General features: G+C 62.3%; 1 protein-coding gene across 4 annotated transcripts in view; it reads left to right on the top strand.

Annotated features, from left to right (window-relative positions):
* LOC119712757 (cyclic AMP-dependent transcription factor ATF-7) overlaps positions 1-13,172 on the top strand; it is a 49,509-nt gene extending 36,337 nt beyond the window's left edge. For 2 of the 4 annotated variants that reach the window (XM_038164371.1, XM_038164372.1), the window contains 9 exons: positions 795-891; positions 3,435-3,553; positions 7,053-7,187; positions 7,634-7,791; positions 9,127-9,226; positions 9,838-9,951; positions 10,492-10,638; positions 11,467-11,665; positions 12,124-13,172. In XM_038164371.1, coding sequence (XP_038020299.1) covers positions 795-891; positions 3,435-3,553; positions 7,053-7,187; positions 7,634-7,791; positions 9,127-9,226; positions 9,838-9,951; positions 10,492-10,638; positions 11,467-11,665; positions 12,124-12,236 — 1,182 coding nt within the window. In that variant the 3' untranslated portion in view covers positions 12,237-13,172. Of the gene's footprint in view, positions 1-794; positions 892-3,434; positions 3,554-7,052; positions 7,188-7,633; positions 7,792-9,126; positions 9,227-9,837; positions 9,952-10,491; positions 10,643-11,466; positions 11,670-12,123 lie in introns of all 4 variants that reach the window. The other 2 variants (XM_038164375.1, XM_038164374.1) reach the window with 2 other exon arrangements.
* Positions 13,173-13,217: the final 45 nt, after the last annotated feature.

Consider the following 13,217-nt stretch of genomic DNA (forward strand, 5'->3'; position numbering starts at 1 on the left):
TGCACCAAATTCCCCCCTTCCTCAGCCAGCAATGGAGTGGGAATTTTGGGATTCAGAATTTCCGTGCATTTCCATCAGCTGCAGCCACTGCCTCGATCCATCACCTGAAACCCAGATTATAAAAAAATCCTTGCCCCCCATCCTGCAGAAGCCCTGATAGAGGCTTTTCCCTTTAGCCCCCTGCTCCCACAGCCTGTCCTGTGCTCCCACAGCCCCATCCCCTGCTCCCACACCCTGTCCCTGCTCCCACAGCCCCATCCCCTGCTCCCACAGCCTGTCCCTGCTCCCACAGCCCTGTCCTGTGCTCCCACAGCCCCATCCCTGCTCCCACAGCCCTGTCCTGTGCTCCCACAGCCCCATCCCTGCTCCCACAGCCCCATCCCCTTCTCCCACAGCCCCATCCCTGCTCCCACAGCCCCATCCCCTGCTCCCACAGCCCCATCCCCTTCTCCCACAGCCCCATCCCCTTCTCCCACAGCCTGTCCCTGCTCCCACAGCCCCATCCTTGCTCCCACAGCCCTGTCCTGTGCTCCCACAGCCCCATCCTTGCTCCCACAGCCCCATCCCCTTCTCCCACAGCCCCATCCCTGCTCCCACAGCCTGTCCCTGCTCCCACAGCCCCATCCCCTGCTCCCACAGCCCCATCCCTGCTCCCACAGCCCCATCCCCTTCTCCCACCCCCGGATCCCCCCAGCCATCTCCTCCAGCCGCCTCTCCCCCCACAGCCGGCGCAGGACGGGCCCGTAAAACACAGAACGCATTTATTCCCCATTTTGTAAATGGTTTCATTTCAGAGGTTCACAAACGAGGACCACCTGGCGGTTCATAAACACAAGCACGAGATGACATTGAAATTCGGCCCCGCTCGCACCGACTCCGTCATCATCGCAGGTATGTGCCCGGCCAGCGCCCGCAAGATTGATGCCAGGGACCAGATGCACTGCAAAACCCATAAAACCTCCTGTGATCTGCATTTAATCAGGGGGAAAGGAAAGCCAGAGGCTTCCAAGTTTTTTCTTTTTTTTATGGTAGTATCAGGTTTTGTGGGGGTTTGGGGTTTTTTTTTAATTTTTTTTTTTTAAGCTCTTGCCCTTATTTATTAAAGGCTGGAGGATTTATGGCCAGAAGGGCTTTCACGTCTCTGCGTGTGCTTTGAGGACGATGAACCAAACCTGACAGAGCAGCTTCCCCTCTCAGCCCAGGTGTCGATTTTCCCGAGCTTTTAGGAAGCTGCAGTTAATAAATTAAAGCCCCATGAGCTCTGCAGAGCCCCAGCGAGGAGCTCCCACAGCACCTGGGCAATGCAGCCTCTGTAAAATGAGGGGAGCCCAAACCCCACAGATCTCAGAGCAGGGAGACCCCCCAGAGTCCCTCCTGTCCCTCTGTGTCCCTGCTGGGTGACCAGGCTGTTCTGAGAGCGAGGACAGGGACGCCCTTCCTCCCTCCTGGAGGCGTTTTTGGGGAAAACAGAGCTGCTGCAGGAGCCTGGCACCTCCTTCCCCGTTCATCTCCATCCCAGATTGTCCATGATCAGTCCAGGACCAGCTAAACCCCCCAAAAATCAGTTTATCCATGGTCAGTCCAGGACCAGCTAAACCTCCCAAAAATCAGTGTATCCATGGCCGGTCCAGGACCAGCTAAACCTCCCAAAAATCAGTGTATCCATGATCAGTCCAGGGCCAGCTAAACCCCCCAAAAATCAGTTTATCCATGGCCAGTCCAGGATCAGCTAAACCCCCCAAACCAGCGCAGGCCCCGTGTGTCTGACACAGACAGGGGCTGTGAGGGCTGTAAAACCCTGCTGGCTTTGAGCAGTAAAATCTGGGCCCATTATTGCCTGAAATTCCGTTTATCCCAGGTTTTTCTGAGCCACCATTTTGTCTCTGGGATTTTTTGGGACCATTTTGTCTCTGGGATTTTTTGGGATCATTTTGTCTCTGGAATTTTTTTTTGGGGACCATTTTGTCTCTGGGATTTTTTGGGACCATTTTGTCTCTGGGAATTGTTGCTCCCTCCCTGCCTCCCGAGGCCGCGTGGCAGGAGCAGGACCTGGCCCAGGTGGATCACAGAGATCCCTTCTCCTGGGAGGGAGAGGGATTTTTATGGGAACGGGCACTTGTGGGGCAGGACAGGAGCGCGGAGGCTCCAGGCTTTGTTTTCACACCCTGGAAATGTCTGCAGCAGCTCGGGAGGGCAATGCTGAGCAGGAACGATCCCAAAGGAGCCCTGGGAGCTGTTAAAGCCGGCGCAAACAGCCTCCTGCGGAGAGATTGGGATGATGAAGTTCCTGATTTTATGGGCTGGGATCTGGGGGGCAGCAAAGGGTGCCCAGAGGAGGATTTGCTTCAGTGGCAAACCCAGCAGAGGGAGGGTTTGGGGTCGGGCTGAATCATCCCGGGATGCTCTTTGTGCTGGAAAATCCCGGTGTTTTCCTGCGGGATGGAGCTCGGTGTGATTCCCGAGGGAGTGGGAGGCTGGCTGCAGCAGGGAGGGTCCTGGGGCTGTCGTGGGCTGGGTGAGGGCCAGAGAGGCCAGGGCCTGTTCATGGGTCCCACGGGGAGGGCTGGGGACAGCGGGGCTGGGGGCGAGCCCAGGAGTCGCTCTGGGGCTCAGAGCTGGCACGGGGAGGGAGAATTCCCGGGAATCACTGTGGGGTTCAGAGCTGGCACGGGGAGGGAGAATTCCCGGGAATCGCTCTGGGGTTCAGAGCTGGCACAGGGAGAGGAGAAATCCCAGGGAATCGCTGTGGGACTGGGAGCTGGCACAGGGAGAGGAGAATTCCCTGGAATCGCTCTGGGGTTCAGAGCTGGCACAGGGAGAGGAGAAATCCCAGGGAATCGCTGTGGGACTGGGAGCTGGCACAGGGAGAGGAGAATTCCCTGGAATCGCTTTGGGGTTCAGAGCTGGCACAGGGAGAGGAGAAATCCCAGGGAATCACTCTGGGGTTCAGAGCTGGCACGGGGAGGGGAGAATTCCCAGGGAATCACTTTGGGATTGGGAGCTGGCACCGGGAAGGCAGGGAGCATTCCCAGGGAATTGCTGTGGGTTTGGGAGCTGGCACAGGGAGGGGAGAGGCTCTGCCCGGCCCTGGGGCTGCTCTCCCCTCTCATCACTCCCTGTGTTCATGATTTCAGGGAGATCCCCCTCCCGCTTTTCCCTCCTTGTCCAGCTGAGGACGGGGCAGACCCCCGGGGTGGGAGGGACGGGAATCCCACAGCCAGGAATTCACAGAAATCCTCTCCCTCCAGGGATTATTCCCTTCAACACCAGAGAAACAAAACCAGCACGAAGTGATTGTCCCCGTTCCACAGTGTCACTGGCTGTCCCCAGGGTGACCCCCACGTTCCCCGGGGCTCCCCAGTGGAGGACTGGGGTGGTAAAATGGGTTTTTTTTGCTCTCCCTGACCAATTCTCGGTGTTCCAACCCGAACCAGATCAGACCCCGACCCCGACGCGGTTCCTGAAGAACTGTGAGGAGGTGGGACTCTTCAACGAGCTGGCCAGCTCCTTCGAGCACGAGTTCAAGAAAGCTGCTGAGGATGATGAGAAAAAGGCAAGAGGCTGTGGCTGCACTGGGAAGACCGGGAGGGACTGGGGACTGCTTCTGTGGAAGGCCCTGGGGTAGAATTTGCTGGCGTGGGGGGTCTTGTTTTTGTAGCTCGGGTGACTTTGGCTGCTTTCCCCGCTGATCCTGGCCTGCAGAGAGCAGCTTTAATGGTTTATTATTCCTTTGGCTTTGCACTTCGAAAAAAGGGGGGGAAATAGAGAGGGGGAGTACCCAAAATACCTGACAGCTCACGAAGGGGCTGCAGGACCTGGGGTGGGAGCAGGACCCCCTCGGGAGCCTCCTCGGGGCCGAGATCCGGCAGGATCGTGCCTTGGAGGGGCAGGCACGGGGGGGCACCGGGGCGTTCATCCCAGCGCGTCTGGAGCCGGCAGCTCGGTGGAAAAGAGCAGCTTTCGCTAACAAAGAGCTCTCCGCTCCGCCAGCGCCATCGATCCAGGCTGCCCCCGCAGCCCGGCGAGCGCCAGGGGCTGAAGGACAACGGGATCTCATCAGAAAGCAGCTAATTAAGGACATTTCCAGCCCCCGCCCCTCCCCGCTCGCCGGGCGGGAGCAGCAGCAGATGCGTGCCGGGCGCTCAGCCTGGCACATACATTTACTAAATTGATCTATGGCCGTGCATACGCTCGCAGTCAGCGGCGCTGCTCGGAAATAAACTGCGGGAGCCGAGCCGCGTAAATCTTCCCGAGATGGGGAACGGAGGAATTCAGAATTAAAACTGAAACCTGCCTTCCCAGCCGCTCCCCCCCTCGCCAATAACAGGCTCTTTAAACCGAAATTGATCTCTCTCATTGGTATGCGGCTGCGGCAAAGGCTCCTGCCCTTTGTTCTGGAGCGGGGAAGGGAGGCAGGAGCAGCCGGGAATGGGGAGCAGGAGGGGATGGGGAGCAGGAGCAGGCAGGGATGGAGAGCAGGAAGGGATGGAGAGCAGGAGCAGCCGGGAATGGGGAACAGGAGGGGATGGGGAGCAGGAGCAGGCAGGGATGGGGAGCAGGAGCAGGGAGGGATGGAGAGCAGGAGCAGGCAGGGATGGGGAGCAGGAAGGGATGGAGAGCAGGAGCAGCCGGGAATGGGGAACAGGAGGGGATGGGGAGCAGGAGCAGGCAGGGATGGGGAGCAGGAGCAGGGAGGGATGGAGAGCAGGAGCAGGCAGGGATGGGGAGCAGGAGCAGGGAGGGATGGAGAGCAGGAGCAGGTAGGGATGGGGAGCAGGAGCAGGAGGGGATGGGGAGCAGGAGCAGGCAGGGATGGGGAGCAGGAGCAGGTAGGGATGGGGAGCAGGAACAGCCAGGGATGGGGAGCAGGAATAGGCAGGGATGGAAGCAGGAGCAGGAGGGGATGGGGAGCAGGAACAGCCAGGGATGGGGAGCAGGAGGGGATGGGGAGCAGCAGGGGATGGGGAGCAGGAGCAGGCAGGAATGGGGAGAAGGAGCAGCTGGGGATGGGGAGCAGGAGGGGATGGGGAGCAGGAACAGCCGGGAATGGGGAGCAGGAGCAGGAGGGGATGGGGAGCAGGAGCAGCTGGGGATGGGGAGCAGGAGCAGGAGGGGATGGGGAGCAGGAGCAGCCAGCGATGGGGAGCAGGAGCAGGAGGGGATGGGGAGCAGGAGCAGCCGGGGATGGGGAGCAGGCAGGGATGGGGAGCAGGAGCAGCCAGCGATGGGGAGCAGGAGCAGGAGGGGATGGGGAGCAGGAGGGGATGGGGAGCAGGAGCAGCCCAGGATGTTCACCCACAGAACTGTCGAGCAGCCCCGGGGAGCCCACCCAGCCCCGCGGCCCCGGGCTGTGCTGCCGGGACTGGCTTTAGCATGGCTCGGCCGAAATAGTCCTGAGAAATGATTCCGAACTATTCCTCACGCAGGGAGCTTGGATTTTAGGGAAGGGATTGTCCCTGCCCAGAGCCCCTGTCCGGGCGAGGTCAGCTGGGCACTCCCTGGCCGGGCTGAGCTCCCAGCATCCAGTTTTGTGTTTGTCCTCCCTTTTGCGAGGGTGGTCTCGCTCCAGCGCCGTTAATTAAAACCACGGGCGCAGCGGGAGCTTCCCCGGAGGCGCTTTAAGCGGCTGGAGCGTTGCTGCATGTTAATCCCGGCTCCTTTGTGATCCCCGCAGCAGCGGCCGTGCTTGGAAAGGGCAGGTAAATGGTTATTGCTGCACCTACCGCGGGCAAACCCGCCCGGGGGAGCCACGGGGGGCTGGAGCTGTGCGCACTCTGAAATACCCAAACCCGGGGCTGGAGCTCTGAAATACCCAAACCCGGGGCTGGAGCTCTGAAATACCCAAACCCAGGGGCTGGAGCTCTGAAATACCCAAACCCGGGGCTGGAGCTGTGTGCACTCTGAAATGCCCAAACCCAGGGGCTGGAGCTGTGTGCACTCTGAAATGCCCAAACCCAGGGGCTGGAGCTCTGAAATACCCCAAAAGGAGGGGCTGGAGCTGCATTTCCCCCTAAAACACCCGAATATGAGGGGCTGGATGGATGGATGGATGGAGCAGAGAGGGATGGAGCAGGGATGGTGGGATGGATGGATGGAACAGGGATGGATGGCGGATGGATGGATGGAGCAGGGATGGCAGGATGGATGGATGGATGGATGGAGGGATGGATGGACAGGGAGCAGGGAGGGATGGAGAACAGGCTGGACAAGCAGCTGTCAGGGCTGGGTTAGGGACACTTTCCCCTGCCTGGACAGGTGATTTGCTGGTCTGGAGCAGCATCCTTGCCCTGCCACGCCCTCCCTGCAGGTCTGGGGTGGGGACAGCTGAGCCCTCAGTTCAGCTGTGCCCTGGCCTCGCTGTCCCCCTGCCCTTCCCCATCCCCTGCGTGTCACTGACTGGTTCCACTGGGCCACGTGGCTCTGCTGGATCCCAGGGTGGTGGCAAGTGGCCAAGTCCAGGCATATGGTTGGGTTTTATTTTAATGGGGCGCTCATAGATATTTAATAACTTGCATGGCTCTTTGTTTGCTTTTGATAATCGGGTAATAAAATAATTCAGGCTGATTTATACAATGTTTTACAGCTCTTCTGTGAATGAAAGTGCCTCCTGTAACTTGCAGGCATTTGGCTTGGGTACCTGTTCTCCTTAGCAGGGCTCTTTTTATACCAAAAATCCTAATAACAACCCGTGGAGAAGTCATGTGTGTTACTGAGAACCCACAAACTGCTGCCATCTGGGGCTGCCTGTTGTTCCTGGGCCTCCACCTCCGTTTGGCCAGGGCTGGAGCAGCCCCACGCTCTGCCTCGGGCTCCCAGATGCTGCTTCAGTGCAAATAAATAATAATAATAATTTGGCAAGAGCTGGGAGCCTCAGCCTCTAACTCGGGGAGCAGCGAACGTTTCACAGACAGTGCAAGATGGGGATCCCTCCCAGAGCTGTCTGTCCTTCCAGAGCTGTCTGTCCTTCCAGAGCCTTCCAGAGCTATCCCTCCCAGAGCTGTCCCTCCCGAGCTGTCTGTGCCTCCCGAGCTGACTGTCCCTTCGCCCTGCAGAGTTCGGGGGCCCTGGACATGTCCCTGCCCTCCACCCCGGACATCAAGATCAAGGAGGAGGAGCCGGTGGAGGTGGACTCGTCCCCGCCGGACAGCCCCGCGTCCCGGCCGCGCTCGCCCCAGCACAAGGACAAGGTGGGGCTGTGCCGGGCTGCTGGGGTCCCTCTGCCCTGTGGCACCCAGCTGGGCTCCTCAAGGAGCTGGAGCCCGAGCTGGGCTTTTCTGGGGCCTGAGCTGGGCTTTTTGAGACCTGAGTTGGGCCTCTGAAGGGACAGGCACAGGGGCTTCACCCCTTTCTAAAGCACCCCAAATGGAGGGGCTGGAGCTTCTAAAACACCCCAAATGGAGGGGCTGGAGCTTCACCTCCCTCTCAAACACCCCAAATGGAGGGGCTGGAGCTTCACCTCCCTCTCAAACAGCCCAGGTGGAGGGGCTGGAGCCAATCCCCCCTCACCGTGCGCCGTGGGTGATTGCTCCCCTCAGTTTCTGTGCCTGAATCTCTGAAGCCTGCAGGAGGAAGAGCCGTGGCGCTGGTGAGGAGCTGGCAGTCAGCAGCCCCTGTTGTGTGTTCTGCCCCGCAGGAGGGCCCCTCCAAGCCCGTGATCCTCTCCACGCCCACGCCCACCATCGTGCGGCCGGGCTCGCTGCCGCTGCACCTGGGCTACGACCCCCTGCACCCCACGCTGCCGTCCCCCACCTCCGTCATCACCCAGGCCCCCCCCTCCAACAGACAGCTGGGGTGAGTACGGGGCAGGAACTCGGGAATTCCATCCCCCGGGAATTCCCTGGGCGCCAGGAGGAGCTGCCTCGGCGGGGCTGCTGGGCTGTCACGGCTGTCACGGCTGTCACGCTCCGTCTGCGGCAGCACGGCGGGGTGGAGTGCAGGAAGCAGGAACTGATTGTCCTGGAGTTAGGGAACGAGGCAGAACTCGGTGAAATGAGGCAAAACTCACCGTGGGGAGAGATGAAAGCGCTCCCTGAGCTCAGCACGGCGCTGGCTGGTGGGGAATGTGTCTGGGGCTGGAATGGCTCAGGGGTTGTGTCTGGGGTTGTGTCTGGGGCTGGAATGGCTCAGGGGTTGTGTCTGGGGTTGTGTCTGGGTCTGGGAAGGCTCGGGTTGTGTCTGGGGTTGTGTCTGGGGCTGGGAAGGCTCAGGGGTTGTGTGTGGGGTTGTGTCTGGGGCTGGGAAGGCTCAGGGGTTGTGTGTGGGGTTGTGTCTGGGGCTGGGATGGCTCAGGGGTTGTGTCTGGGGTTGTGTCTGGGGCTGGGAAGGCTCAGGGGTTGTGTGTGGGGTTGTGTCTGGGGCTGGGAAGGTTCAGGGGTTGTGTCTGGGGTTGTGTCTGGGGCTGGGAAGGCTCAGGGATTGTCTCAGGGATTGTCTCAGGCCATGTTTGGTGCCTCTGGAGTGTGACCTCCGAGCTGCTGGCCCTGCCTCGGGGGCTGTTTGCCCTGGCACGGCTCAGGACCTGCTCCTGGTTGCCCGTGGAGGCTCTGGGGGCTGTGGCTCAGAGCCTGGCCGGCCCTGCACGGGAAGGAAGGAGGCTGCCTTCAGGAGGTGCAGGTGTGGTCCTGCTGGCCCTGCCATGGGCCTGGACCATGGTGCAGGGCTGTTCTGCTGCTCTCCCAGGGCAGTGGTGCAGGGCTGTTGTTTTGCAGCTCTCCCAGGGCAGTGGTGCAGGGCTGTTGCTTTGCTGCTCTCCCAGGGCAGTGGTGCAGGGCTGTTGTTCTGCAGCTCTCCCAGGGCAGTGGTGCAGGGCTGTTGTTCTGCTGCTCTCCCAGGGCAGTGGTGCAGGGCTGTTGTTTTGCAGCTCTCCCAGGGCAGTGGTGCAGGGCTGTTGTTTTGCAGCTCTCCCAGGGCAGTGGTGCAGGGCTGTTGTTTTGCAGCTCTCCCAGGGCAGTGGTGCAGGGCTGTTGTTCTGCTGCTCTCCCAGGGCAGTGGTGCAGGGCTGTTGCTTTGCTGCTCTCCCAGGGCAGTGGTGCAGGGCTGTTGTTCTGCAGCTCTCCCAGGGCAGTGGTGCAGGGCTGTTGTTCTGCAGCTCTCCCAGGGCAGTGGTGCAGGGCTGTTGTTTTGCAGGTCTCCCAGCGGCTCCCTCCCGCTCGTCGTGCAGCTCGCCAACGGCCAGACCATGCCCGTGCTGCCCGGCCCCCCCGTGCAGATGCCTTCTGTCATTTCGGTGAGAGAAGCTTCTGGAGCTGCCTGCCCTGCCCTGCCCTGCCCGCACTGTCCGTGTCTCCATTGCTCCCCTCCGAGCCCGGGGGGCTGCAGGAGGGGCAGGGGCAGCTCTGGCAGGGCAGCAGTGACAGGGCACCGCAGCAGAGGGCAGTCAGTCCCTTTGGAAAAACCCAAACCCAGCCCCGACAGATGGCTGGCACTGCCAGGCCGGGGCTGGGAGCTGCAGGATCCCGAGGAGCTGCAGTTTCCATTTGGAGCAGCCTGCTCCGAGGGCAGCCGAGCTTGCAGGGAACACGGCCGGGAGTGCTGGCCACTGCGGCCACTGCGGCCACTGCGGCCACTGCGGCCACTCAGCACCTTCCCGGAAGGGAAGGGAAGGGAAGGGAAGGGAAGGGAAGGGAAGGGAAGGGAGGGAAGGGAAGGAGCTGCCCCTTCCCTGTGCTCCGTGCTGGGTGATTCCGGCTCAGCCACCGTGGCCAGCGCCGCGGGTGACAGCAGGAGTCACGGATGGCAGGAGCTGAGGCGTTTGTCAGGATTGGCAGACGTGCTCTGTCAGGGAGCTCCTGCAGAGCTGCTCCACGTGCCAATGCTGCTGTCCTGCTCCCCTCGCAGCTGGCCCGGCCCGTGGCCATGGTGCCCAACATCCCCGGCATTCCCGGGCCCCCCATCAACAGCAGTGGGTCCCTGTCGCCCTCAGGACTCCCGGTGCACTCCGAAGCCAAGATGGTGAGTGGCAGAGAGGGGGGCACGGGGGTCCCTCAGCCTCCAGCAGCTCCTGGCTGGGGGCTTTTCCCCTTCCCAAAGAGCCAGGGAAGGGATTTTTTACCAGGCACCCGTGGGTCCCTCTCCACCCCCCAGATCCCACTGCGGGCACTTGGGGACACTTGGGCTCTGCAGCCTGCTCAGTCCCTGGGGCTGCCAGCTGGGCAGGGAATTGCTGCCAGTGCCAGCAGCAGGTCTGGGCAGGGCACTGCCCGCTGGGCTGGACTGGACACTGCCCGCTGGGGTGGACACTGCCCACTGGGCTGGACACTGCCCGCTGGGGTGGACACTGCCCACTGGGCTGGGCACTGCCCGCTGGGGTGGACACTGCCCGCTGGGCTGGACACTGCCCGCTGGGGTGGACACTGCCCGCTGGGGTGGACTGGACACTGCCCGCTGGGCCGGACCCTGCTGGTGCCCATTGCCAGCGGGGTGGCTGCAGGGTGGCAGGGGCTGCTGGGGGCCCTGGCAGCTCCTCTGATGTCCCCTTTGCTTCCCTGGCAGAGGCTGAAGGCCAGCCTGGCAGCGTCGTCCTCGCTGAACGGCAGCAGCCTGGTGGCGGGCTCGGCCAGCACCATGGTGACCGCGCGGCCGGAGCAGAGCCAGGTCCTGGGCCAGCACCCCGACGCCCCGTCCCCGGCCCAGCCGCAGGTCTGTGCTGCTGCTGCTGCTGTTCCCCTGGGGCTCCCGGGGCTTGGCAAGGAGCAGAAAACCTCCCAGCGTCCTCGCCGCGCTGCAGAAAGGGTTAAATGCTGTTCTTTCAGGGCCGCTCCAGCCTGAGGCACTCCCAGCCCACCAGGCAGGAGCTCCAGCCCGGTTCATCTGCCTGACAGCCCTGGGGCCGGGAAGGAACATTTCCCCTCTCTTCCCCCGCCCAGTGCGGGGTTAAACGCTCCCCTCTCAGGCAGTCAGCTGGGCTGGCTCCTGCAGCAGCCAAATGCCAGCCTTCCATCAGCGTGGCCACCTGCTCGGCGCTCGATGGGCTTGCGGAGTTTAATCTCCGTCTGCTGCAGCGGGGCTGGCCCCGGCTCTGTGGGGCTGGGCCCGGCTCTGTGGGGCTGGGCTGGCTCTGTGGGGCTGCGCTGGGCCCGGCTCTGTGGGGCTGGGCTGGCTCTGTGGGGCTGGGCTGGCTCTGTGGGGCTGCGCTGGGCCCGGCTCTGTGGGGCTGGGCTGGCTCTGTGGGGCTGCTCCGCTGCCAGCCCTGGCCGCTCTCCCTTTGTTCTCCCGAATAAAACCGGGGCCCTGCAAAGCCTCCCGTTCCCCGTTGCCTCCAAGCGCTCGCTTGGCTGGAGGTTTTGAGGGGAAAATTAATTTTTAAAGCAAATTACATTCTCAAAACCCGGGACTAGCTGCCGCCCCGAGCAGCCGCCGTGCCTCGCGGCGGCAGCGGGGCCGAGCTCCGCTCTGCGGTGCCAGCGCCGTGTGCTGCCCGTCCCCGAGCGGCTGCTGAGCCTGCCCCCGTCCCCTGTCCCCGGCCAGGTGTCCCCCTGCCCAGCCCACGCCCAGCACGGGCGGGCGGCGGCGGCGGGCGGCGGACGAGGACCCGGACGAGCGGCGGCAGCGCTTCCTGGAGCGGAACCGCGCGGCCGCGTCGCGCTGCCGCCAGAAGCGCAAGCTCTGGGTGTCCTCCCTGGAGAAGAAAGCCGAGGAGCTCACCAGCCAGAACATCCAGCTGAGCGTGAGTATGTAACGGGGCTGGGCACAGCCCTGGCGCGGCCCTGGCTTTGTTCCCTTCCGGGACGTTCAGAGCGGCGCTTCCCTCGGGCTCTTCTGGGGTGCAGCTGCTGGGTTTCAGCTGCTCCCCCACACCACCGAGGGAGGCTCTGAGGAGGTTTTGGGAAGCGGAGCTGGCTGACCAGAGCTCCCAGAGCTGTGTGTCCCCAGTGCCCGGGCCGGGTGGCACTGCCCCTGTCCCACAGAGCCAGCAGCTCTCCAGCTGTCCCTGGCACGGGTGGCACCGGCAGGAGGGCTCAGGAGGAGCTCAGTGACCCCAGCCAGGGACGGGGAAGCCCCTTGGCCACTGTCCCCAAAGCAGTGTCCTCCCGAGCCAGGGGCACCTCAGATCAGACCAGGAGGGGAGGCTGGCAGGGCGTGGGGTGCTGCGGGTGACACGGCTCTGTGTGTGTGTCCCCTCAGAACGAGGTGACGCTGCTCAGGAACGAGGTGGCTCAGCTGAAGCAGCTGCTGCTGGCCCACAAGGACTGTCCCGTCACGGCCCTGCAGAAGAAGACCCAGGGCTACCTGGGTGAGTGATGGCTGTGCTGCTCCTGGGCTGGAGGGAGGGAGGGGACCCTCCCCTCAGGCCGTGCCTGTCACCCCCCCCCCCCCCCGTCACCCCCTGTCACCCCCCTGTCACTCAGGGTCACTGCAGGGCAGGGCTGGCACAGCACAGGACACAGCAGGGAGTGCAGAACACCTGGGCTGGGCACAGGACACCCCAAAAACCCCTCAGAGCCCCCCAGGGCTTTTCTGCCCATCTCCTGCTGAGGAGGAGCCCCCAGATTGTCCCTTTGACCTTGGGGTGGCACTTGCTGTGAGGGCAGTGCCCGGGGCAGGGTCTGTGTCCCCGTGCCTCCCCAGGTGGGTGTCTGGCGTGGCTCCAGCCCTCCCTGCTCTGGCAGCCAGCCAGGCCCTTGATCATCCCTTTGAAGTGCCAAATTTGCTGCTCCTGCAGCAAAGGCCGAGTCAGGAAAGGCCAGACTCTCTCCATGACATCATGGAGCTCCATTGCTCATTCTCTGCCATTCCCACCGAGCTGCCTCGGCTTGGCAGTTAAAAAAAAAAAAAAAGAAAAAGGCTCTTTTTTATCTCCTTTTCTTCCCATCATTTTTTTTAATGCTGCCTGTTTCATTATAACCAACCCGGGAGCTAAACACGATCTGGGTCCTGCTGCCCTCCCTGCAACAGCAATTCCAGGCTGCTGAGAGGCTTTGGGAGGACGCTGGAGTCCTCTAGTGTTCCTTGGAAAAATGGGAGGATGAGCTGAGAGAATGGGAACTGCAGAAACCCAGGCAGAAAAAGGGGAAAAAGAGATCTAAAAAATGAAAATCCAGTGTCCCTGGGGGCTGTGCCTTGCCCCTGTGTCTGGGTCTCTGGAATTCTGTCCTGCCTGGTGAGGCACAGGGGTGTGCTGGAGGGGTCTGGCACAGCCACTGTCACCCCTGGGTGGCTCAGAGACGTCCCCACGTCCCAGCCCTGCAGAGGCTGGGGGCTCATCCCCAAGTTCCCAG

Source organism: Motacilla alba, chromosome 29 (genome assembly GCF_015832195.1).
Source record: "Motacilla alba alba isolate MOTALB_02 chromosome 29, Motacilla_alba_V1.0_pri, whole genome shotgun sequence".
NCBI classification, from domain to species: domain Eukaryota; kingdom Metazoa; phylum Chordata; class Aves; order Passeriformes; family Motacillidae; genus Motacilla; species Motacilla alba.